The sequence below is a fragment of the Poecilia reticulata genome, chromosome 4, assembly GCF_904066995.2.
Source record: "Poecilia reticulata chromosome 4, P_reticulata-male-v2, whole genome shotgun sequence".
Lineage (NCBI taxonomy): Eukaryota > Metazoa > Chordata > Actinopteri > Cyprinodontiformes > Poeciliidae > Poecilia > Poecilia reticulata.
The window spans coordinates 29841005-29864127 of record NC_088833.1 but is presented as its reverse complement, the minus strand read 5'-3'; the positions used below and the strand labels follow the sequence as shown (position 1 = coordinate 29864127).

The 23123-nt window shown below is 41.4% G+C and overlaps 2 protein-coding genes and 1 long non-coding RNA gene across 7 annotated transcripts in view; 2 read left to right on the top strand and 1 right to left on the bottom strand.

Annotated features, from left to right (window-relative positions):
* The window catches only part of evi5b (ecotropic viral integration site 5b), a 66057-nt gene extending 60217 nt beyond the window's left edge, over positions 1–5840 (top strand). For 4 of the 5 annotated variants that reach the window (XM_081606641.1, XM_081606642.1, XM_081606640.1 and 1 more), the window contains 2 exons: positions 435–530; positions 4447–5840. In XM_081606641.1, the coding sequence (XP_081462767.1) occupies positions 435–530; positions 4447–4710 (360 nt within the window). In that variant the 3' untranslated portion in view covers positions 4711–5840. Of the gene's footprint in view, positions 1–434; positions 531–2587; positions 2757–4446 lie in introns of all 5 variants that reach the window. The other variant, XR_014087372.1, reaches the window with a different exon arrangement.
* An 84-nt stretch (positions 5841–5924) lies between these two features.
* On the top strand, positions 5925–12592 carry gfi1ab (growth factor independent 1A transcription repressor b). The gene is made up of 6 exons (XM_081606643.1): positions 5925–9112; positions 9553–9741; positions 10472–10857; positions 10932–11069; positions 11203–11368; positions 11726–12592. The coding sequence occupies exons 1-6, from the start codon at positions 9001–9003 to the stop codon at positions 11902–11904; spliced, it is 1170 nt and encodes a 389-aa protein (XP_081462769.1). The 5' UTR covers positions 5925–9000; the 3' UTR covers positions 11905–12592.
* A 166-nt stretch (positions 12593–12758) lies between these two features.
* The window catches only part of LOC145551508 (uncharacterized), a 20308-nt gene continuing 9943 nt past the window's right edge, over positions 12759–23123 (bottom strand). The window contains exon 3 of the long non-coding RNA XR_014087374.1: positions 12759–15130. This is a non-coding gene — a long non-coding RNA (uncharacterized LOC145551508). The remainder of the gene's footprint in view (positions 15131–23123) is intronic.

The window sequence follows — 23123 nt, the reverse complement described above, 5'->3', positions numbered from 1 at the left end:
CGACAATAAATCCAAATTCTTATCAAGATAACTAATTTATCGTGATAAAAGATAAGCGATATGATAAATGTCCACCCCTAGTTTTAAGTGGTGTTTACAAATTAAAGTTTGATCGTCTTTGAGAGGGAGAACTTAAGTTTTAATGGATGTTTTTCAGATGCAGTATTTGTGTTAGTGGGTTTGACTGCAGTATCACACAGTCGCAGTATTATCCCGTTATCAACTGGAAAATGGTCACAAAACAACAATATTATTGTTTATCGATGAGACAGTTTATTGTCCAGCAACATGTGTTATCGTCACAATGTGATGTAGACTCTCCCCCTGTGCCAGTCAGGCCCTGTATAAAGACTCTTCATTTCTTCAAGTGGTTGTTTTTACCCAGAATACTTCACTTTGATCTGTTGTTAGTGTAACATCTCCTCTCACAACAGAAAGAAGAAGGGAAGGTCCAAGGGCAGCTGAACCACACGGACTCCAGCCAGTACATCAGAGACCTCAAAGACCAGATATCTGAGCTGAAACAAGAGGTAAAGCTGCTTCTCACAAGCGCCACGTGCATTCATCATCAAGTGCTTTTCAGCTAGGCTGTGTTCATGGTTGGGGTTAATGATCAGGTGGGGTGTTGATGCCAGCTCTTTGATCTTACACTTCACGTTTCTTTCCATTTTTCTGTAAGCTGGTTTACAGGTTAGTAGAAGTGTTAACTACACCCAGATACTTCCTGTGCGGGATCCGCACTGCACACCTCTGACAGACACAGACCTGCCCCGCAAGTTTCCATGTTCACTCTGAAGCACTAGAACGAACGCAGCACGCAACAGACGTACCAGAATGTTAAAGTTCTGAAGCTCATTTATAATGCCTTACAAAAGTATTCATACCTCTGGACCTTGTTCACATTTCCTCACAGACCCTGAAGTGTGTTACTGAGATGTTTGTGACAGACGCAGTAAAAACGTTGCATAATTCTGAATTGGAATTAAAAACAACACATAAAATACTATAAATTAAGCCCCTTTAGTGAGAATATATGAGAAGCGTCTTTCTACTGACAGTGGAAGGTTTGAGGTATGTCAAAGGCCATGTCTGCTGGTATTTTCAGATGTTAATTTGGGAAAAATGTCATGTTTAGACGAGTCAGCTGTAGTTGTCATGCCAGGCCACTTGATGGCGCTGTGATTTTAGCATGTGAACATTGATGTATTTTTCATGCTTAGCTTCCACCTCATTTAGAAAACATTAATATGTTTCTGGCTCAGCCCAGTGCTCATATAACACGTATATATTCCTTACCAGAAGTTGTGTTAAAGCTGCAGTATACAACTTTTACAAAAATGTTTTTCGCATATTTGGTCAAACTGCTAGAGACAGGTAAGAGACAGATAATCTGAAAAGTTCTACTTCCTCCCAGAGCTACTATTGCTATCTGTAGACATCAAAAACAACCAATCAGAGCCGGAGGGTCTCAGGGCTGTCAGTCATGCTTATTGTGCTACTAAAAGTGCTAATGTCAGCGAAACATCTCACTGTTCCAGGAAAGCTGTTTATCTGCCATCATCCGTGACAATGCTAACTAGCCTTAGCATTTAGCTGTGCTGACAAGGAGAACCTGTAGAGTAGCAAAGAGCAAGGGCAGGGTGTGTATACACTAGGGTGATCAACAGCAGGAACATATGGAAAAGGGAGAGGAGCTTGATTTTCTTTTTTTTTAATATGACATTATGTCTCATACCATAATGTCACAATAGTGACAGTTTTAACAAATATGTAAAAACCATATTTTTAATAAAAGTGCAGTTTTTCAGACTGAGCAGGTTAAGTAGCGCTAACAGCAGTACGTTATCCACCACTGTGTTTTTCTACCTATGGAACACACCCTGCGTTCTGTGAGCTTTTACACACATGGAGAACTTCACACCTCCACAGGGAGCGTTCCTGAAAAGTTTCACTCTGGGACCTGGCTTCAAAATGTGCCGGTGTGGCAGACCCCGATCACTGTAGGCATGGAAACGATCGGCTGGATTTCACTGATAACCGTCTCCGTGGAAAAGGGGCCTAACTCCACTCTAAACTCTGTCAATATTTTGCACAGTCTTCTTTACAGAGTAGCTCAAGTTCAGTCATATCACCTAGACAACGTCTGTGAACATTCATTTTCAAGTCTTATCCTCAATTGGTTTCTTGTCTGGACTTGGACTAGGCCGTTCAAACTTGTGTTGTAGATCTCAACAACTTCTCCAGAAGACTTGGCTGCTTCTCTGATTAATGTCATTAACTGCCCATGTTGTGGTTAGATATTTATGAATCAGGTGTTTTTCCTGAAAGCAGGTGATTTGCTGGTTCAGATTCTTATTCGTGAAACTTTTTTGACAACCATGCAGTGGTTTTATTCCAGTCATGAACTGCTGTATTCTAGGCTTTATGTTAAAACTCTATGAAAGGCACTGAAGTTTGTGGCTGCAGCCGTCAACAAAAGTGAAAAATTGTAGACGCAATAACCATGAATTGTAAATTTACATAAGACGTCACTGCTGATGAATTCATCTTCCATGTGAAAAGTGAAAATGCTTTCTTTTCTCCTCAGTCCATCTGCAGTGTGTCTGTATTCTCCGCTCAGTCTAGTGTTTCTTCTAGACTGAGGTGACTGAGCTGAGAAAGCGAGTCATTTCCCCTCCCACCCTCGTCTTGCTTTCCTAGCAGCGACCTGCTAGGAATCCCGTCAACTTTCACCTCTGCGTTGAACAAATCTGAAAGTACGTCGTCTCAGGAACAAACCCCACCACCTTCCCCCCCCCTCCTCTCTTTTTTTATTTTTTTAATTGAATTAAAAACCTGCATCTTAATTCTGGAAATTTTGACTGTAGTCAACCACATCACAACTTCCTCTGCACGCCACAGCAGCTGCTGCTGACGTAGGCTTGTTTTCTGTGCTGCGTTTGGCCTGCAGGGCTCTGAATGCATTTTTTCTCCTACATGTCTGTCTGTTGCATGGCAGGCTGGCCCAGGTGAGTGGTTTCAGTGGTTTTGTCATGTGACCCACAGCTGACCTTCATCTCCCTGAGACGCTGTGAAGCTGTTTATTATTGGGAGTTGGAGACGGTCCAGAATGCAACTCTTCAGCAACTCTGAGTATCTGGAGCTTTAATGTCTGATGCAAATCATGAGGCAAACGCTCCTTTCTGTGTTTTATGTGTGAATAAAACACATGAATGCCGTTTTATTTTTATTTAAGAAAAAACGACTGCTTCTCTAAACTTACAAAACAAAACAAAGCATGATGGGCCATCTTCCACACAGCCATTTGTCTCGCATTAATAAAGTTGTGTCTCCTGACAGAGTTCACCCAGTTACTGTGATTTGTTTTAGGAGTTCCTACGTTTTGCATCCATATTACATTTTAAATTTGTTGAGTAAAATGATGGAAAAAATAAATCTAAATGCGGTTATGATAAGAATTAATTAGCTCTCCTTTTGAAGTAATTAATAGCTCTAAATATTTCCATTGAAATGGCAGTAATAAAAACTGCTTATACTCATATCGCTTCCAACAGAACAAAAACAAAATGTCCACAAAGTTTAATTAGTAGAATTTATTGATGTGCTGAATTGTAACAAGAAAACTGAACTTAATAAGCAGAAGTCTTGCATGGCTAATTGTTTAGTTTCTGTATTTAAAATAATGCAAAAATAGATAAAATATAATTGAATTCAGTGTGTGGTTGATCCATATTTGTGTTTTCACAGTGTAGATGTTGGAAAATCAACAATAAAGTCGAACTTTAGCATCCTGTTCTTGGTTTTATGAATTACTGAAGTCATTTGTTGCGTCATCAGAAAACACTGCCTGAAGAATGACTAAAATAATTTATTAATTAATATTGCATTCATCCAAAAGAGCAAATGTGAGCATCTGACCCACACTGTACTGATTCTCTGTAAAGTCAGATCTGAACTCGGTCTGAATCGGTTCCGTTGGCATGGATACAGAACTGATTCAGGTCATCATTTTCATTCTTTTTTTAAGGGGCAGTATTATATAAAATGCAGAATATTCTTTTTTGAGATTTACTTAGTTATTCCCTCATCAAAATCATACCTGGAGTGTTGCTTTCTTTCATACATGTTTGAAACGTGATGACTTCCTGAAGGCAGAGTTTCAGAAAGAGCAGGAGTTTCTTAGAGACAGAGGCCCAATTTCCATTAATTGGGCTTCTTTTAAATCATATTTGATGTATATAGCATTTTTAGAACAACTAAAATGAACAGTTACTTAATTGCGCTATAAAATAGCACTGTAAAATAAATAATACTGTCCCTTTAAGTGTTTCATCCATCAAGTTGTTGAAGGTCACCATGTCTCAGTATTTCTGCTTCAATGTGTATGTTGATCCAGTCCTTGACGTCTCTAAACCCATTAACTTTTGTCTGTTGATCTTCTACCAGATTTGCTGCTTGAAAGGACAGAAGGGCTTGGTCAGCCAGCCCAGCTTTGATGGCATCCACATCGTCAATCACTACATGGGGGTCGGTGAGTCCTACCAGTCCTCCGACGACGACGGCGCCAAGGACCCCGACCTGCAGAGCCTCCAGCCGAGGAGCGGCGGGCGCATCAGGCTGCGGGCCAAGCTGGAGGACACAGACAGCGACGAGGACGACGGCGACGCCCTGCGGCTCTCCGTGCCTCAGAGCAAGTCCACCACTGTGTGAGCGCAGGGCCTGGATCCAGAGTTCTGAATTTCAAAAAGCAAATCTGTCATTTCATATCTTATGAATCATGCCATTGTTTTTTTTGTTTTGTTTTTTGTTTTGGGTTTTTTTTTTTTTTTTGTTCCTGGGCACCACTCACAAAGCTGGGGTCAATCTGAACCTCAGCAGAGAATCAAACAGAATCAAACTCTACAAGGTGGAGGGGCCGGGGTCCGCCCTCCTGTAGGTACAACACACAAGGCAGACTGTGCAATAGAACATTTATCCCAAACTCCACACTTCATCCAGCATGCTTTTATATTTTTTAAGGATTTTATAAACGACTTACTTTAAAGCTGTCACTACTGTTATTTCCATCACGCAGGGGCAGAACTCTACTTGTGTGTGTGCGCGCGTGTGTATGTGTGTGTGTGTGTATATAGCTTGGACGGTGTTGGTCAGAGCCTGGTATCAAAGCTGCTTCTATCAGCCAGCACTGACCCAATCAATGCCTTTAGCTTATGTCCTGCACCAGGCGCTCGGCAAACCAAATGTACATATGTAAATGTTTTTGGATTTTTTTTTTTTTTTGTCCTTATTCATTTTGAACTTGAAAACCATGTTTAATATTGCATATCTGATGTTTAGATATGTTGTATAAATAATAAAGAAGGGACATTTTTGTTTGTATATGATTTGAGGAAAAGGAAGATGGATTCTTGTCAGAGGGTGATTTAGTCATCACGCATCGTTACATTCTGAGAAAGGAGCCGGGGTCAGAGTATTCCTCATGTCAGCATGGCTGACTGCACGAGGCGCATCTGCGTTTGAGTCAAATCTGGCATGTGGTGATGTAACACGTTTGCACAGAAACGGAGGAGACGAGGTGAGACCCGCAGACCGGAGGCTTTGGGCGGCCAGGCCCGCCCAAAGCCTCGAACTTCAGCATTCACATCCAGGAAGCCGATCGGATCCCAACATTAGGTCTGCGTCACCAGAATCTCCCGTTGATTGGTTGATTTTTACCGGGAGCGGAACACATCGTGGCACTTTGCAGTGTAAGAACACATTGCAACACTATGAAGCACTCTGAGATTGTTGTACTGGTGAGAGAAAGGAATGATTTCATAATAAAAGGTTCATAAACTGCTCTCTGGTGTGTGTTTTAATGGTTGCAGTAGATTTTTTTTTTTTATTATTTAGATCTTGAGTTGACTGATCACACATTCATTTTTTTTTTCTCTCTGAAACTCGAAGCGTCTTTTCCTCTCAAGATTCTCGCTAAGATTCTCTGCTTTCAGGAAGTGATTTGTCGCGGTTTCCAAAAGCCGAGCCTCGGCTTCTCGTTTTTTCATGCACAAAACCACATTTTAAGAGCGGCTCTCTTCAGACACCGAGACATAACCCAGGTCTGTATGTTTATTAATGTTATTTTTCTAAATCCTTTTTGATTATGCATTTTCCTTCGTTTGATCATTTCAAAATATGAAGAGAAATGCGAGGTTGAATCGTGTCCATGCAGCGGCGGAGGCTTTGAGCGCGATTCCAGTTTATGACATGTTCAATGAATTTTACATGAATTCAAGTTTTAATTTAGATCTGAAAAATGAAAGAGAAATCTGTCTCTTGAATGCGTTTTTTTTCCCCTTGCGGTTAATTCTTGTCTTGACGTTCACTAAAACGCATTAAAATAGCAGGCTGCGCAGTGTGGGAGGGGATGAATCATTTGGTGATTTTTCACATTTAAGAGGCTTGAAAGCTGAATTTAAGAATGAAAAGATTTGAAATTGGACGTAAATCACAACGGACATAATTGTTTAGCAGGGGAGGCAAATTCTTAGGAACGTGGAAATTCGCGCTACTTAAAATAATTGTCGTACACATACCCGCGTGTTTATGTGGATTTTATTGCATTAGATTTGTTTTATTTCATTTTCTGAACCAAACGGTTTGTTTTCCTAGGGGAGACCCTCCATCCCGTTACACAGTCACGTAATGAAAGTAAATCGAGCAAGAACAAGTTTCAGCAAAAGCCCCAGGGCTGAAAGAGGAAATAAAGTTGTGGGGATTCATATGGGCAAATATGGCCCCGACTCAGGGCGTTATTCCATTAGAGGGTGGCACAAGCGTCAGAAAAAAATACAAAAAAAAACATTGTGCTCCAGCATTGTTTCCTTACAGGAGTACAAACTGTAAAAAATAAATTAATTAATGAAATAAAACCACTATAGGCTGAAGTTACCACCGGGTTTAGAATAGAGCAGTAATGACCTTTATTGCGCCTCAGAGGAGAAATTCAGGTGCAACAGCAGCATCAGATAAATAGGTTCACACAAAACCGTTCCAAAAGAGTAAAAACAAAACATATATAAAAGGAAAGGTAACAATAAGAGTAATAAAAGAATATATTGTACAAAACTATAACTTAAAAATTCGGAAAATTCTGTTCAAGCATTAGAAATAGAAACATCACAATCCAAAGGTTGTGAGTTGGAATGTGTAACTGTATGGAACATAAAAAATCAACTTATTTAACAATATCAGTGCAGAAAACAGATGTGCAATAACAGCAGAGATGTTTTCTAAAAAATCAGTGAAAATAGATTAAACAGAATTTTATTGTTTCACAATTTCACTTGACATGTTTAAATTTGAAGTGTTTATGCTGACATAGAGAAATCAACAAAATATTGTACTTATGAAAACTCATTAAAAAATCATGTAGAGTTTTTCAGTTTGTTTTGGGTGGGATGGAAACCCAGCACAGGCTGTTCAAAACTCTGCGCTGCTTTATTCTGTTTGTGCGGAAAACAGTAATGATCGGGCGCAGAACGGAGCGCCATTTGCCCGAGAAGCGGCGCAGACCTTGATATTCTGTTTAGAAATGTTTGATTTGGTGATCCATGCAGAGATGATCAGCTGTCCTGTCTTTATCTTGGCACCTTCACTTGCACAAGTTTGTGCTTTCCTCCTGTCGGCCCCTGCCAGCGGGGCCCTGCAGCGGCAGCTGCTCTGATCGGCGCGGTTCGATTTCCTGTCCTTCGTTTTGTTGGTAAAGTTGATCACCGTAAACGAAATCAGATTGACGGGATGCAAGAGAGAAATCCTGTTTTTTTTCTCTCTTTCTTTATATTGTTTTATTATTATTATTATTATTATTATTATTATTATTATTATTATTATTATTATTATTATTTTATTATTATTTATTTTCTTATTTATTAAGATTTAATCCGTGTTTAAAGATTTAAACCTTAAAGCAGAACGTTTCTTCTTCCAGCAGCCCCGCGCCTGGCAGTCTGGCTCACCCCTGATTTGCTAATCTGTGCGTCAGGATCTGTGTCCGGCGCAAACAGCCGCAGTGCAACGTGAAACTGCGTCACATAACAGACAGCTGATCAGCAGAGCGGGCACTACGGCGCCCTTCACACTCCGATCAACTCCGACAAATCGTCTCGCACACTCAGTGTAATTTACATGAGTTATCATGGAGGAAAAATGTGATTTCTTTCCCCCCACCTCCTTATGTTCTAATTGAAGCTCCACACCGCGGGGTGCGCCTCCGCGTTTCCTCTGGCCCTGCCTCCACCTCTCTCCTGCTTCTCTGATTGAGTAAGTAAGTGAGAGGCTGATGAAGAGTCATCGCTCTGATGGACTGATCCATGAGGACTGATCCATGAGAGGACTGATCCATCAGAGGACTGATCCATCAGAGGACTGATCCATCAGAGGACTGATCCATCAGAGGACTGATCCATCAGAGGACTGATCCATGAGGACTCGGCGGTGACTCGGATGAACCTGAAAAAAAAAAAAAAAAGACAGAAAGAAAGAAAAAACTAGTTCTAACTTTTAAATCTAGTCATCGTCATCTTCTGCTCATTCGGGACTGTGTTTGCTGTCATGACAGCGGGACAGAGGTGAAACTCTCAGTCAAAACCCTGAGGTGAGCGGAAAGAGAAGCGAAGAAACGTGACAGGAGCGCGGGGCTCCCGCTGCGGCTTTCCGCTGTCTACCTGCCGCCGTTCAGCGGGCGGTCAGCCTCGGCGACACCTGGCCGAGCCGACACCTGGCAGACGGGATGGACGCCTGTGCGCATGCTCCGTTGTCATGTGGAAATCTCTTAAAACGCTCGGGATGTCAGTGGCTCAGATCAAATCTGTAAACAGGACGCCAGCCGCCGGGTCTCCTCCTTCTGCTCAGCAGCTGGTTCCTCGTCATTAACCATCGCTCTCTCTTCTACCTCCCCATCAACCCCTACACACACACACACACACACACCACACAACACAACACACACATACACTAAAGATGCCCCGCTCCTTCCTGGTGAAGAGTAAGAAGGCGCACAGCTACCACCAACCGCGAACTTTGGAGGATGATTACAGCAGGTTGGACTCGATACTGGCGCACATCTGTTCAGGTAAGATTTGAATGAAAACTACAGATTATTGGATCATAATGAAGCTACAGTCAAATTGGACTGTTTGCTTTAAAATCGGGTTCTGCGTAAAGGATTGTGTGGATATTACCAGGGATTTGGCTCATTATAAATATATAGGTCCCTTTAATTGGATTTGAGTTGTTTCATAAACGGCTTTGACATTCTGAATAAAAAAAAAAGTGAAACAATAAAACATTTAGAAAAGATTTTAAAATGTAAGAAAAACGAGATTTAATCTATTTTAGTGAATGTTATTGAAAGAAGAAAGTGTTTCGTAGATAAACTAATTCTTGTTAAAAGTGCTGTTGAACCCTCCTGGTTATAAAGGATATTTTTCCAGATATTAATCTGAAGCTTCAGCTTTAAGCTAAAAATGATCTTCACTGGGTAAAAGCTTCGCTTCGCCGCCCCAACCTCAGATACCGATAAGCTCCTGGAGGAGGACGCCGACCTTTCGGCGGACAGCTACGGCCTCTCTCCGGCCTCTCACCCGGGCGAAGCTGCGGACTTCTCCCCCAGGTCTCCGCTGAGCTGCGCCGACAGTTTGTGCGCTCGCTCCGCAGACTATGAGGACTTTTGGCGGCCTCCGTCCCCATCCGCGTCGCCTGGTACAGACACAAAACACACACACACACGCACGCACGCACGCACGCACGCACGCACGCACGCACACACACACACACACACACACACACACACACACACACACACACACACACACACACACACACACACACGTTTAGATTGCTACCCATATTAAGACTTTGAATTGAGTAGCATTCATTTTTGTGGCTAACATGTTCCCCTAATCTTAACCATTACCAGTCCATCTCTAACCAAAACATTATTCATGACATAACCCAACCATAAATAAGCGGGTCTAACACATGTCTTTGGGCCCCATAAGGGCAGTCAGTGTTCAGAAAGTTCCTTTATCTCCCAGACATTATCCTAAAAGTGATAGCTTTACAAGTACACACACACACATTGAACTCATTATTGTTCCAAAAGAAAACAAGTATTCTGCGGACCCTTAAAACACACCGTAAGATCCAACACGACTGCTGTCAACGGCGAAACTTTGAAAAATGTCTTTATTTTATTTTTTAATTTTAAAAATCCCCATATGTCGTTTTTTTTATCCGATAAAACATTGTGTGTAGGCTTATCGACGTTAAAGCATAATAATAAGTTTTACTGATTGACTATAAAGCATAAAGTTCATGTCCAGAGCTTTCAGCAGCAGAAGGTTCTAGCAGTGCAGCCCTCTGAGGCCCTACTGGGCTCCCGTACATTCACCTCACTGGTTGCAGTAAAACTTCCTTTGTCATCCTCCAGTTGACTCCGAAAAATCGCTTTCTCCCCTGGTGGGTGAAACCCAGTCCTTCACTGTCCCTTTCCGGCCGTACGCCTGGAGCAGCTACCCGGGGCCGGAGCTGGAGGTGCAGCGGCCCGTGGCGCAGCGCAGCCTCCACCCCGGCCTGGAGGTGGACACCAGCCCGGCGGTGATGGCGCTCTACGCGGACCGGAGCTGCCACCCGGCCGTGTTTGCAGAGCGGGCCCTGGCGGAGGAGCCTTACGGAGACTACCGGAGGCACGCTGCCGCGCTGCTGTTCACTGAAGCGGGCCTGCACGGGAAGGCGGCCGACGGGAAGGCCCGGCCCGACCTGCTCTGCCCCAGCCTCATTCTGAACGGGGCATACAAGTGTGTCAAGTGCGGGAAGGTGAGGCTCGTGTTGAAGAGTAAATCACGATCGTGTCTTTTGCTGCCTTCTTCATCTTCATCTCTGTTGATCAGGTGTTCTCCACCCCACACGGTCTGGAGGTCCACGTCCGCAGATCGCACAGCGGCACGAGGCCTTTTGCGTGCGACATTTGCGGCAAAACGTTCGGCCACGCCGTGAGTCTGGAGCAGCACAAAGCCGTGCACTCTCAGGTAAAACCCCGGTGAAACCACATCCTGCAGCGTCTTCTCTTCTTCAGTCAGGGTGGATGCAAGCACTGACGGAAAAAACAAAACAATCTCATTTTTTGTTTTTGTTTTTTTTTCTTTCTTGCGCACCTTTCAGGAGAGAAGCTTCGACTGCAAAATTTGCGGCAAAAGCTTTAAGCGCTCCTCCACGCTATCCACGCACCTGCTCATCCACTCGGACACGCGGCCCTATCCGTGTCAGTACTGCGGAAAGAGGTTCCACCAGAAGTCCGACATGAAGAAACACACATTCATCCACACTGGTGAGTTTCAATAAATGCGTCAAAACGCCCGTTTAGCGCCAATAGACTGTTCAACCAGCTGAGGTCGGTCAGTAGGAGGTTTAATTGTTCCAGTTTATTTATTTACTTACTTACTTACTTATTTTTTTCTCACAACTTGTAATTTGTTAAAACTATTGCTTACATATTTAAGTTTTGTTGCGCAATCCCGAGACAGTCGGAGCCTCCCATCATTCCAACCCCTGACAAAAATACGAAAAAATTACATTGACAGACGCACCTACCCGGCTTTATTTGAAATAAATAAATAAATAAATAAATAAATAAATAAATAAATAAATAAATAAACTGATTTTGCCTTTCTCTCCCTCCCTCCAGGCGAGAAGCCGCACAAGTGCCAGGTTTGCGGGAAAGCGTTCAGCCAGAGCTCCAACCTGATCACGCACAGCAGGAAACACACCGGATACAAACCGTTCGGCTGCGACCTGTGCGGGAAAGGCTTCCAGAGGAAGGTGGACCTGAGGAGGCACAAAGAGACGCAGCACGGACTGAAATGAGACAGAAGACGGAACTGCGGTCCGGCCTGGAGCTGGAGCCACCGCAGGACGAAAACAACTGTCCCCCCTTTTCTCAAGACACACTTTCTTCCATTTTTAATGAAATGAAAATTTAAGACAATTTGAATCCCATCGACTTTTTTTTTTGTATTTTATTTTTCTTATTATAATTTGTATTATTTATAGGTGCGAAGAAAAAACATGAGCAACACTAATGACAGCATCCTTCTTTTTAAATACACCGCCCCAACCCCCCCTCATCTGCTCCCCTTTAATTTCTTTTTTAAAGCCAGAGATAAGCTGTGAGCTGTGGAGGAAAAATGGCAGATGTGTTCAGATAAAGCACGATTTAAATAACTCTGTTAAACGGACAATAAACGCACCTGATAAAAATCTGCTTTCTGCAAAGACTGGAGGTGTTGTTGTTTTCATCTGGCAGAGATGAGGGCAAAACACACACACACACACACACACACACGCACGAACGCACACACACGCTTTCGTTCTCTCTTTTCTGTTTCTCTCTCTCTGCCAGCTGCAGGGATCTGCTCTATTGTTCTGTCAGAATAAATGCAGATTTTATTGTTAAAATAAACATAAATGAGATTCTATTTGAGGATTATTATCACTATAAATTAAATTGACGAGACATAAATCATGTATGAAATAAATAATCCAGTCAATCCGATCACATGTCCTGTAGTCTGTTTCAGTCACATATTACTGGACTTCTGGTAACTGAATCAATCAATCAGTTTATTTGTGCAGCACATTTACAGCAGCACATCATGAAAACAAAAAAAAGAATCCTCATAAACACATTTTGTTAAAATTATCATTACACATGACATATGTTGGTTAATGTTCCATTTATTATTGGACAAATCAGCTCTAACCAGCTGGGTTTTTAGTTTTGATTTGATGGATCTCAGTGTTTCAGCTGTTTTGCGGTTTTCTGGAAGTTTGTTCCAGATTTGTGGAGCTTAGAAGCCGAATGCTGCTTCTCTATGATTGGTTCTGGTTCTGGGGATGCAGAGCAGAACCAGAACCAGAAGACCTGAGAGGTGTGGAAGGTTGATACAACACCAGCAGATCTTTAAAGGTCCAGATTTATTATGACCATAAGTTACTGAAGTCCAGCTGAAAAGCAGAAGTGCGATCTGACGTCTCAGTGATGAAAGCGTCTCAGTGCTGTGATTGGGACTGAAGCCCAGAGGCTCCTGTTTGTTTTGACCACTGCAGTCTTGTGTTTGCACCTTCAACAGCCTGAGCAGATCTAACCGTTAACCAAATACCTCTTACCCTCATCGCTGGTTTTTTTTCTTTCTTTCTTTCTGGGGGTGGGGAGGCTTGGCAGCAGTGGGATTGTTTCCACAAAGCACACGCCAGATTTAATCTGGCACAATTGAAAGATTAGACAGCAAAACAAACAGAACGATTGCCATGATGTGTCTGTTGGAGCTAAAACACTTAGTAAGAAGTAGTAACATCCTGCATGGCTGACTGAGACGGGTCGGCAGTGCTAATCTGAAGCTTTTGATGGTAAACCTGAACCATTCTGGTGTATTTGGGATCGTCGTTCTGTCAAAGTTTCAACAGTCTGATCAGGCCTAAGGTCAAAGAGAAAGGAACAACCCAAGAAGCAAGAAAAAACCCCCACTGACCTGATCGTTGACTGGAAGATGCTGGAACGCAGTAAAGTAGTTTTTACATCACCAAACAGAAACACAGGCGCCTTCTAGGTGGGGTGAACAAGCCAAAAGCCTTCTGGGTAAAAGTTTTATGGCCAGATGAGACAAAATGGAACTGTTTGACCTCAACGACAAGAAGAACATCTAGAGGAGTCAAGCTGAGACGTTTAACCCTACATTCTTACAACTGTTAAGCATGGTGGTGGCTGCGTCATGGTGAGGGACTCCTTTGAATCAGTGTTTCCATGCAAAAAGTTGATGAAATAATGAAGACTACGCCCAAATTCTTCGACTTGACCTGAAAATGCCAACTGGACATCTGAAACTTTGACACAAACAAACGCTCCTTAAATGTGGATGAAGTGGGGCAGCGTAAAGCTTCCAGAACGGCTACAAACCGAACCAGGTTGTAGTTTAAATATCAGCTTTCAGACAGAAAAAGTGGTAAAAAAAAAATCCAGCCAGAATTATGTCAGCATGTAAGCAGGATTTTGAGTCTGTTGAGAGAAAATCAGAGACAAACTCAAACTTTTGCTTCCAGGTCTCGTTTTTAGACATGAATCGTTTTTCCACCCAGGAAACTGAAATAATCTAATGCATGGTGAGTTAGTCGTTTGTCATTAATCTAACATTCATACTGGTGGACAAACACCTCGGACTGTATGAAGCAGAGAGAATCCAAAGAGAGAGGCGTCGTCTTCCTTCCTCGACATTGATTGAAATCAGTGACTCACAAGGATTTCTTTTTTTAACGCCTCACTTCCTCCCCCCTAAATCGTACAAGATTCAGGCCTGCGAAAATACTGAATATTTCAGCAGCCGAGTCGAGCCGACCGGAGGAGGATGGGAAGAAGTCGGTGTCGGGGTTTGCTGGAGCTCGGAGCATGCTGCTGCTCACATCATCATCATCATCATCATCATCGATCAGCTCTGGAGAAGACAGAGCGCTCAGCGTTGAGTCTCAGCTGTCAAAAAGGACAAACACGGCAGACGAAATCCAGGAAGTTCAGAAGGGGAGTTTCCAGGTTCGTCATTTAGTGCTTTTAGCACTCTGAGGGCGGATCAAGCCGCCGGCTGACCACACACGCTTTAAATAAGTGAGCCATGATGTGTTGACAAAAGGCAGGAAGAGCTGCTGAGACGTTTACCTCCTTTTATTAATCTGCCTATCCAGTGTTGTTATGACTGTTTCTGCTTTCTCCCTCTGAGGATGGAGATCCTCCAGTCAAATCTCAGAGAAAAACCGTTTCAAGACAAACTCCTTAAACAAGCCATTAGGCTGACCAGATTTCCTCCGAGGGCATAGACGGAGGGGTTTTCTTCTTTAATGCCCCCCTCCACCACGTCACCCTGCACCTCAAGGCATATCAAATATGAATAGAGACGTCCGGATCGATGGGAGAGGCCGAGTAATCAGAGCACTGCAGTCTGAGGGGTTCGGATCCGCACACCTAGAAACACAGGCGTTGCATCGTCCGTGATCACACATGCAGCCTGGAGAGACGGTGGATGAACTTCTCCTGACAGACGCAGCACTGCAATTAGACAGATCAGGGTCAGAGTTCTGGTGGTTTTGGATGATCTATTATTAATCTGGAATGAAACATGAATGATAGAGGGGAGATTTCATTTGTTCAGTTTGATTCAGTTCAGCCCTCTGTTAGACAAAGGGACATTTTTACAGGTCATATTGGGTAAGTTTGCTGCAAAAAGACTAAAACAAATGGTACCAAAAGCCTTTTCTAGAAAATACATTCAGCTCACTTTCGTAATGCTTTGTCACGTGTAGAACATGTCACGGTCAGCTTTATCCATCCATTTTTGCCTTATTGTTTTAATTTCTGTGGAAGTCCATTTCCACAATTAAGGAAAAAGCAAAAACCCCAACAGGAAGTCAGCATTTCAACTTTCAAAGTCCTAGTTGTGAAAAATTATGACTTTTATTCTCGTAATTAGGTCAGGAAAATTTGACCTTATTTAACTTTTTAATTCCTGGCAGCAATGGGCTTCCATAAATATCAATATCTCTCACCAACATAAAATCCAGCCTTTCATAAGCAAGTTTTCACCTGCACCTGCCTCTGGTGACGTCACATAAGGCAGCTGACTGGGGTTCTTAAATCTGGTGTTTGTACATATTTCTGTTTTTTGAGTACTGAGTATTCAAAATTAGCATACTGTGGAAAAAAAAGAAAAGAAAAAACATTGATGTGGATCAATGGATAAATAAATTAAATTGGGCTCCACAGCACTGGGTCAGTTCCATTAGACAGTCAGAAGGCCGCATGCTGGAGGAAAACCACATCACTGTTTAAAGCAGGAAGAGTCTGAGTATAATTTTCAGCATTTTACGGCAGGCCAAACAAGGAAAATAGAGGTTAATAACAGGTCCTGAAGATGACGCACTTCCATGATGTTCTCCACAAATAGCTTGATTCTTGTGCCTCTTGTGATGTCATCAATCAAACCAAACATAATTAAAAAGTTTTTTCTTTTATTTTCAGTGTGCTTTTGTAAAAAACGTCACTCCCCTGAAAACCCTTTGCGTTCTACATCACCCAACTGTTTTCATTCACATGATGTTTTCAGTCCTGAAAACTTAAAAAAAAAAAAAAAAAAAAAAAAAAGATTTCTTTAAAATAACACCTTAAATAAACAAACAAACAAAAAATATTAAAAGACTTTCAGGTAAAAAAAAAAAAGAAAAAAAGAAGCTACTGTTCGATTTTTTTTCTTGGACATTTACACAATGGAGCAAAAATAATGACGGACAAATGCGTCCTTGATTTAAAAAAAAAAAAAAAAAAAAAAAAAAGATTACTTTTTTTTCCAACACTGTCAACTGCATTGAACCCCCCGCCCCCCCTCTGCAGCTGACAGTGTTGATGTTAATACCTAGAAAACACTTAGTGATCGATGTTGTTCTTATTGTGAGGGGAGACACAGAGAGTAAATGTGATTATTTCCCCTGAGGGGGAGCACGCCTGCTGTGTGTACTGTAATAATAACGCCGTATTTGCTCTCATGCTCCGTTCAGCAGATTTCACACAGGTCTGACAGGCTCCAGATTGAGATAAACCCGACAGAGGAGCAGGATTACTGACAGCGGGCTTCAGAGCAGGAGCACTGATTAATGACAGAAAGACAGATGAGGCAGCAGATAGACAACCGAACCGTTTTTACAGTCTTTGTTTATGTTTTCTATAGGAAAAAGTTGCTGCATCAAACAGACTTTTTTTCTGTTTGCCTGCTTGTAGCAATCCTCCCTCCCCCCCCGGCAGGTTGGCTGGCTGGTTGGCTGACACGCCAACCGAGCTGCGACACAAGAGGAGAAGCCGGGACGCTCATATAGGACACAGCAGCTCTTTTGTTGCACGGCCTTATTCATTATTCACCTGATCTGAAAAACAGACTGCAAACCAACTGCACAGCTGTCATCAAGCAACAAGGCGCAGGCACAAATTATTCATGACGCAGCAAAGAAACGGCAGCAGGATGAGAGGGGAAAATAATAACAAGAGACATTCGCGAGGCGGCTGACAGGCGGGACGCGCGAGACAAGAGAGTCCACCACTTTGGGCTCTGCTGCCGGAAAATCATAGAATGTTTGAGAAATTTTCTTTTTCCTCAATTTAAAGCACATACAATAAAACCACCCCACCCCACAAAAACGACGTTTCCACAAGAATTTCAACTAAGCAAAAAAGATACACATATTTGTTTCATGGGCCTTTTGAAACTCTTCATTGTTATTGAACATCATCATTTTTACAACCGGGGCGAAGGTTTACTTTCTGAGGTGTAAGCAGACGCATTATAGCAGCTTTATACACCTGTCATTATAGCAGCATAAGCTAACTTCCATATTTGGACATGTTTTATTGGTAGACTGAAATAACTATTGACAACCACTTTGAAAAGCTTTTTTCATCATTAACACGTCTTTATCCTTGTTCCTCCTCTGCAAAGCGCCCCTATGGGTTGCATATATTGCTCCATATACACTTTTTACGCCATTGGTTACAACAACACCAATTTACATATCATTGTCAAGTGACAGGAAAACAACACATGGGCAAAATATTCTACAGTTTAGTTTTATTTGTTTTAGTATAATTTGCAGCAGCAGTTTAGTTTTAATGAACATTAGCACCCATTTAATATTTTCTTCCACTTGTTGGTCTGTCATAGAAACTCTCAGTACAACACTCTGAAGGAAATCGTCGGTACAGGTTTTGCAGCTGAAGCCATGTCATGTAGTGCCAGTGTCACCTAGAATAGGCAAATATCTCAGTCTTTAGATGTGCTGGTAGACAAAACACAAAAAAACATTCAGCTGGTAGTGCAACAAAAATTTGGTGACAGAAAGTGTTGACTCAGGGAAGCTGAATTAAAATGGATGCAACACTCCTTAGATTTTTATTTATAAAAATGCTGAAAACCATGTCCAATTTCACACTCGACTCGGAACCATTCAATACTTAGTGTTAGGTCAAGATCCGTAAATATCTGGATCGTTGGTTGGTAGAGAAATTCCTACCTCCTCAAATGCCCAGAAGGAGGTTTAATCTTCAGATTTTTCAAATATTTCCACAGTATTTTGGTAGCATTGCCTTTTTAACTGAATGATTTGGCACAAAAAATGTTGGGTTTCTTTTCACAAGCATTTCATAGTAGTTTGCTAGAATTCTGGCCCATTGAGCTGTTGCTTAATATTTCCACATATTCCATTATTTTGTCAAGTTCACCAGTTCCTTCTTCGTAGTTGGGATAATGTTCTCTAGCTTGCAAGTTCCCCCTTTATTTCTCCAAACGTATCAATATTTGCTTTTAGAGCAGCATCTTCACAAGTTCTCTGGCTCTGCTGAGAATCTCTTCCTGACAGAAACTTGTCGTGAAAGTATGCCGTAAAGCAGTTGACTGATGAAAGAAACATATAAACATTATCGTATTTCCTTAGTGAAGAAATACTGTAATGTACGGTGAGTGCTGACTTTGACTGACCCCCTTTTTTTCCAAGGATTCTTATTATTAGTTCTATTTTGACTGCCAGTGTTAGTCCAAAACCAGCATTTTAATATCTTGTCCAGTGGCTTTACCAAAACGTATTGTGAGGATGTCACTGCAGACTCACAGTGACCAACTGGAGGGTGTGTGAAAGGCGTGGACAGTGTTATTTTCACTTTCTAGCCCTGCCTAGAACAGTTTGTTTCAGGGTGTTTGGGCCAAACGAGAGCTGACATCTTTCTCTGGCCATCGTCCTTGAAAGCTTTCCATTAGCCGGGGCTCTGTGTTCTGAAGGTCCGGAGGCCCTGAACAGCATGAGTTCAGTCAGAGGGGGGTGAACGGGGTGGGCTATAGAGGGGGTGGAGGGGTACAAGTTTGGGGAGTAGGGGCCAGGAGAGTCCGTAAGGTTGTCCTCTCATTTAAAGACGTGTTTAGCTGCTTCATTTAGCATCACATATCACTGCACTATTTGGATGTGAGCCGTCACTCAGGAACCAGACTATTGCTCTGCTGTTGCTCAGTCGCAGACCCCTCTGCTCCACCCCAAACCCTCCACCCCTCCACCCCCTCGGGGCCAATTCTACACTCAGCTCTGCATTTACATTGCTGGCCTGGTTTTGTCTTCTCTCTCAGTCCATCTCTAATAACACATGAGTCCTGTAGGTGACAGTAAAAGGTTCTTCAGGTTAAAAGGCTCCATAACTGGAGCTTCTTGAATCGTTTTGGGGGGAGCGAAAGAAGACAGATGAGAAGAAATCCTACGGAAAAAAGTGACAAGTATGAGAGCAGTGCAGCCTTTTAGCAAGCTGATGATGTTCCTGTTCACTCACAGGCGGATGAGAGTTTGAGGTGAGGAAAGGAGCCGGATGCAAGAGGCATTCAGAGTGCAACACACGTCACTGTGTGTTTGATAAGGCAGAGCATACAGCTGGACTAAGATTTAAAGCTCAAACACTGATTGAGTTAGAAAACGATCTGTTTCTAAGGCAGGTAGTCTTCACCATGACAACAGCCACAACAAGCCAACAGTGAAAAAGCAAAGTAAGGAATGAACATGTCTTAGATTCTGAGTGCATTTAGAGAATTACATATTTAATAAGACAATAGTTAAATGAGAAAGTTAATGCATAGTGTAAAGCATAATGCTACAAAGTGTATGAACCTTACTGGTTCTGGAGCTACAACTTTGATAAAATATATTAAAAAAAAGATTAACACTTTAAAATATTTAATTTGAATCATTTTGACACCTCTAGATTATAGTGTTACTTTCTATTTCTGTATGTGGGATAAACTGGTGGAAACAGAATCATAAACTGGAAACACGTGTTGATATGAAGGTATACGTTTTCCTTTTTCATCTCCACTTACAGCAAAGTTTCTCTATAGTTCTGCACAGAAACACCATGGAAAAAATATCTCATATGCAGACTACCTCAGAAAATTAGAATATTACTGAAAAGTTCTTCAGTAACTCCATCACCAAGTGAAACAATTTAATAAACTGTCTACACAAAGCCTGAAGTTTTAACACATTTAGTTATGATGATTTTCCACTCAGTTAATAAAAACATGACATTTAAAATTAGGGTATTACATCAGACACATAGAGCAACTAGTTTAAAAATCAGAATTATGAATTTATATTCAAGCTACTTTTAATCTGAAAACGAAACGCATTGCAAAGTAATTTATTGAATATGACTAAATAATATGACTAAATAGATAGATAATTGAATTGAATTTCAGAAATTAAACAGGCTTTGGATGAAACTAATTTAGTAAGATGCAGTCTTCATGAAAGAATAACGGATTAATTTTTAAAATTTTACTGCAGTGATTTTACTTTCTGATTAAATATACGTTTTCTCAAAGGAAAGCCTGCATATTGGCTTCTCTTTGACACATTATTCCTTCAATAAGAAGTGATTGAAAGAAATCCGTACTAGAAAGAGTCAAGCTGGGATCTGACAGTGAAAGGAGAAATGTCTTCTTCATGTACAGTTTACGTAACATTTCATTTGACTTTCTAAACAAACCCAAGTTTCCCACACTCTTTTCCACTTCTGACTTACAACCTAATCTTGATTTTAAAATGAGCCCATGTCAAAAACAGAACAATATTAGACTCTACTAGAGTCAGGACAAAAACCACGAGTCAGTACGGCGTAGTCAAAATGTCGTTTATGTAGGAACATGAGTTCCTGTAGGAACATGCTGGAAAGTTTAATGCCACTGTCAAAATAACACAAAAAACCTCTTTCTGCCTTATATTACCTATGCAAAATGGACAAGAGATTTGCACATATGGCACTGAGAGATATAACCCAGTGAAAGAGTCCTAACCAGGTCTGATTGTAGCTATGAATCTTTCTAAAAAATTCATAAGATCCATTTCACAAATGACCAAGCCAAGCATGTGCCTGTATCTAAACGGCAGAGAGAGAGAGAGACAGAGATCTATAAGAGGAGCCCACAGCCGGGGGAGACACTACAAAACGGCAAAGATTTATTCTCAGCGATGATCAAATATTTATACTGAGGCATTCAAGTAAAGTTACTTTTTGTGTTCTGATTTAATGACTGATTTGAGCAGTGGCAGTGCTGGGAGGCACAGATGTTGGCTCCGCTGAAGCCTGCTCTAATGCCCATCCAGGGGTCGGTGTGGTCATGTGTCAGACTGCAGGAGGATCAAAGCACTGAGGAGTAGATGGTAAGTACCTCCGATCCACAGAACCACACGTCTGAACTGGACCACGGCTGCTGGGCAAGAAGAAGCAGAAGCAGAAGCAGAAGAGGAAGAGAGATTACAGGACAGGTTCTAAAACATCTCCTGCATGTAAACGATCGTCTTCTGTTGCAGCGTGTGTGAGATTACAAATATAAAACAAAGAACGAACTATAAAACAACATGATAGAGATGATCTTCAATTATTGATATTGTGAATAAATGAAACTCCTTTCACTCAAGTTATTACAGCTTTAAACTCTTCTGCCGATTTCATGTCCAGCAGTAAACAATACGACTGAGGCTGCTGATAGAGAGACGAGAGGAACGAATGAAAAGGATCTGACATCAAGGACGTGTTTAATGACAGCAAGAAAAAATTAATAAGTTATATTTAAAAAATAAACAATATGATGCGTAAAATTGAGACTTAAAACTTTTGAGAAGGCGTATATTCTGAATAATGACAAAAAATGTAATACTGCTACTACGTTTATTATTACTATTACTACTTCGTTATTATACGTTATTATACTACTTCAAATAATAATAAAATAAAATTTTAACACAATAACAATATTCCCATTACCACTACTACTGATATTAATAATGATGATAATAATATTAATAATAATAGTGATTATATTAATAATGAAATTAACATAACACTATTCTATACAACTAAATATAACAATAAAATTTTTGTAACACAATAAAAATATAACTCCTACAACTAATAACACTACTAGAATTACTAGTAATAACAATGATGATGATGATGATAATTCATATTTTAAATAATACAAAAATATAAATTTCTATTACTACTAAAAGCAATCATAATAATAAAATATATTTTTTTACATAATAACAACACTAGTCCTACAACTACTAATACTACTACTATTAATAATATTCAGCATTTCCACAGAAGTTGTCTTGAGTTAGACCCAGTCATCATGAACCATCTGGTTCTGCAGCAGCAGAGTTCAGGTTCAGTAAGATGAAAGGAGAAGCCTGTAAAGCATCAAGCCAACCCAGTTGTTCTTGTTCTTTATATCAAGTTCCAATAAGTTGCCAATCACTCCATTAGAGACAGGCCAGTCAACAACGGGCCTGCGTCTCACTGGATTGATCCAGAATGACAAAGTCAGAGTCAAAGGAAATGGATCCTGTCAGTGCAGTGACTCCCTCTATTCTCCCTCTGGCTTCCTCTGAAACTTTAATGAGCTCCAGTTGAATCTGATCTGGCCTCCTTTACTCTGGATTCCACCTTCACTCTGAACCACCTATACACACACACACACACACACGCACACACGCACACACACACACACACACACACACACACACACACACACACACACACACACACACACGCACACACACACACACACACACACACACACACACACACACACACACACACGCCCGCATGCACACACACACACACATACACACACTTCAACTCACCTAGTTGCATCTAGATAAACAGAAAAAACGCTGAGTCGCCACAGGAGGGAAAACGGGTTATCAAGTTTACCAAAGGAATATCTACTACCTATTGACCAAGCAGCAACAGAAGTAAAGATCAGAGGGTCTGACAGCAAACTGTGAGTGGGCAGGAAGTGCCAGGAGACATCTGTGGCAGGTGACATAGAAATCCTAACACTTGAGCGAACACTTAAATGGATAAAAGGAGTCTGGGAAGAAAAAAGAGAAAAGCTAAAAGCCTCCATCAGTTTCAACAAGACATTGGTACCCAAAACACAGTGTGTCAGCATCTTTAAACA

Coding starts and splice junctions, on each gene's coding strand:
- gfi1ab (XM_081606643.1), top strand. CDS start 9,001: ATGCCCCGCTCCTTCCTGGTGAAGAGTAAGAAGGCGCACAGCTACCAC. Junction 9,113..9,552: donor ACTGGCGCACATCTGTTCAG/GTAAGATTTGAA, acceptor CCCCAACCTCAG/ATACCGATAAGCTCCTGGAG. Junction 9,742..10,471: donor GTCCCCATCCGCGTCGCCTG/GTACAGACACAA, acceptor GTCATCCTCCAG/TTGACTCCGAAAAATCGCTT.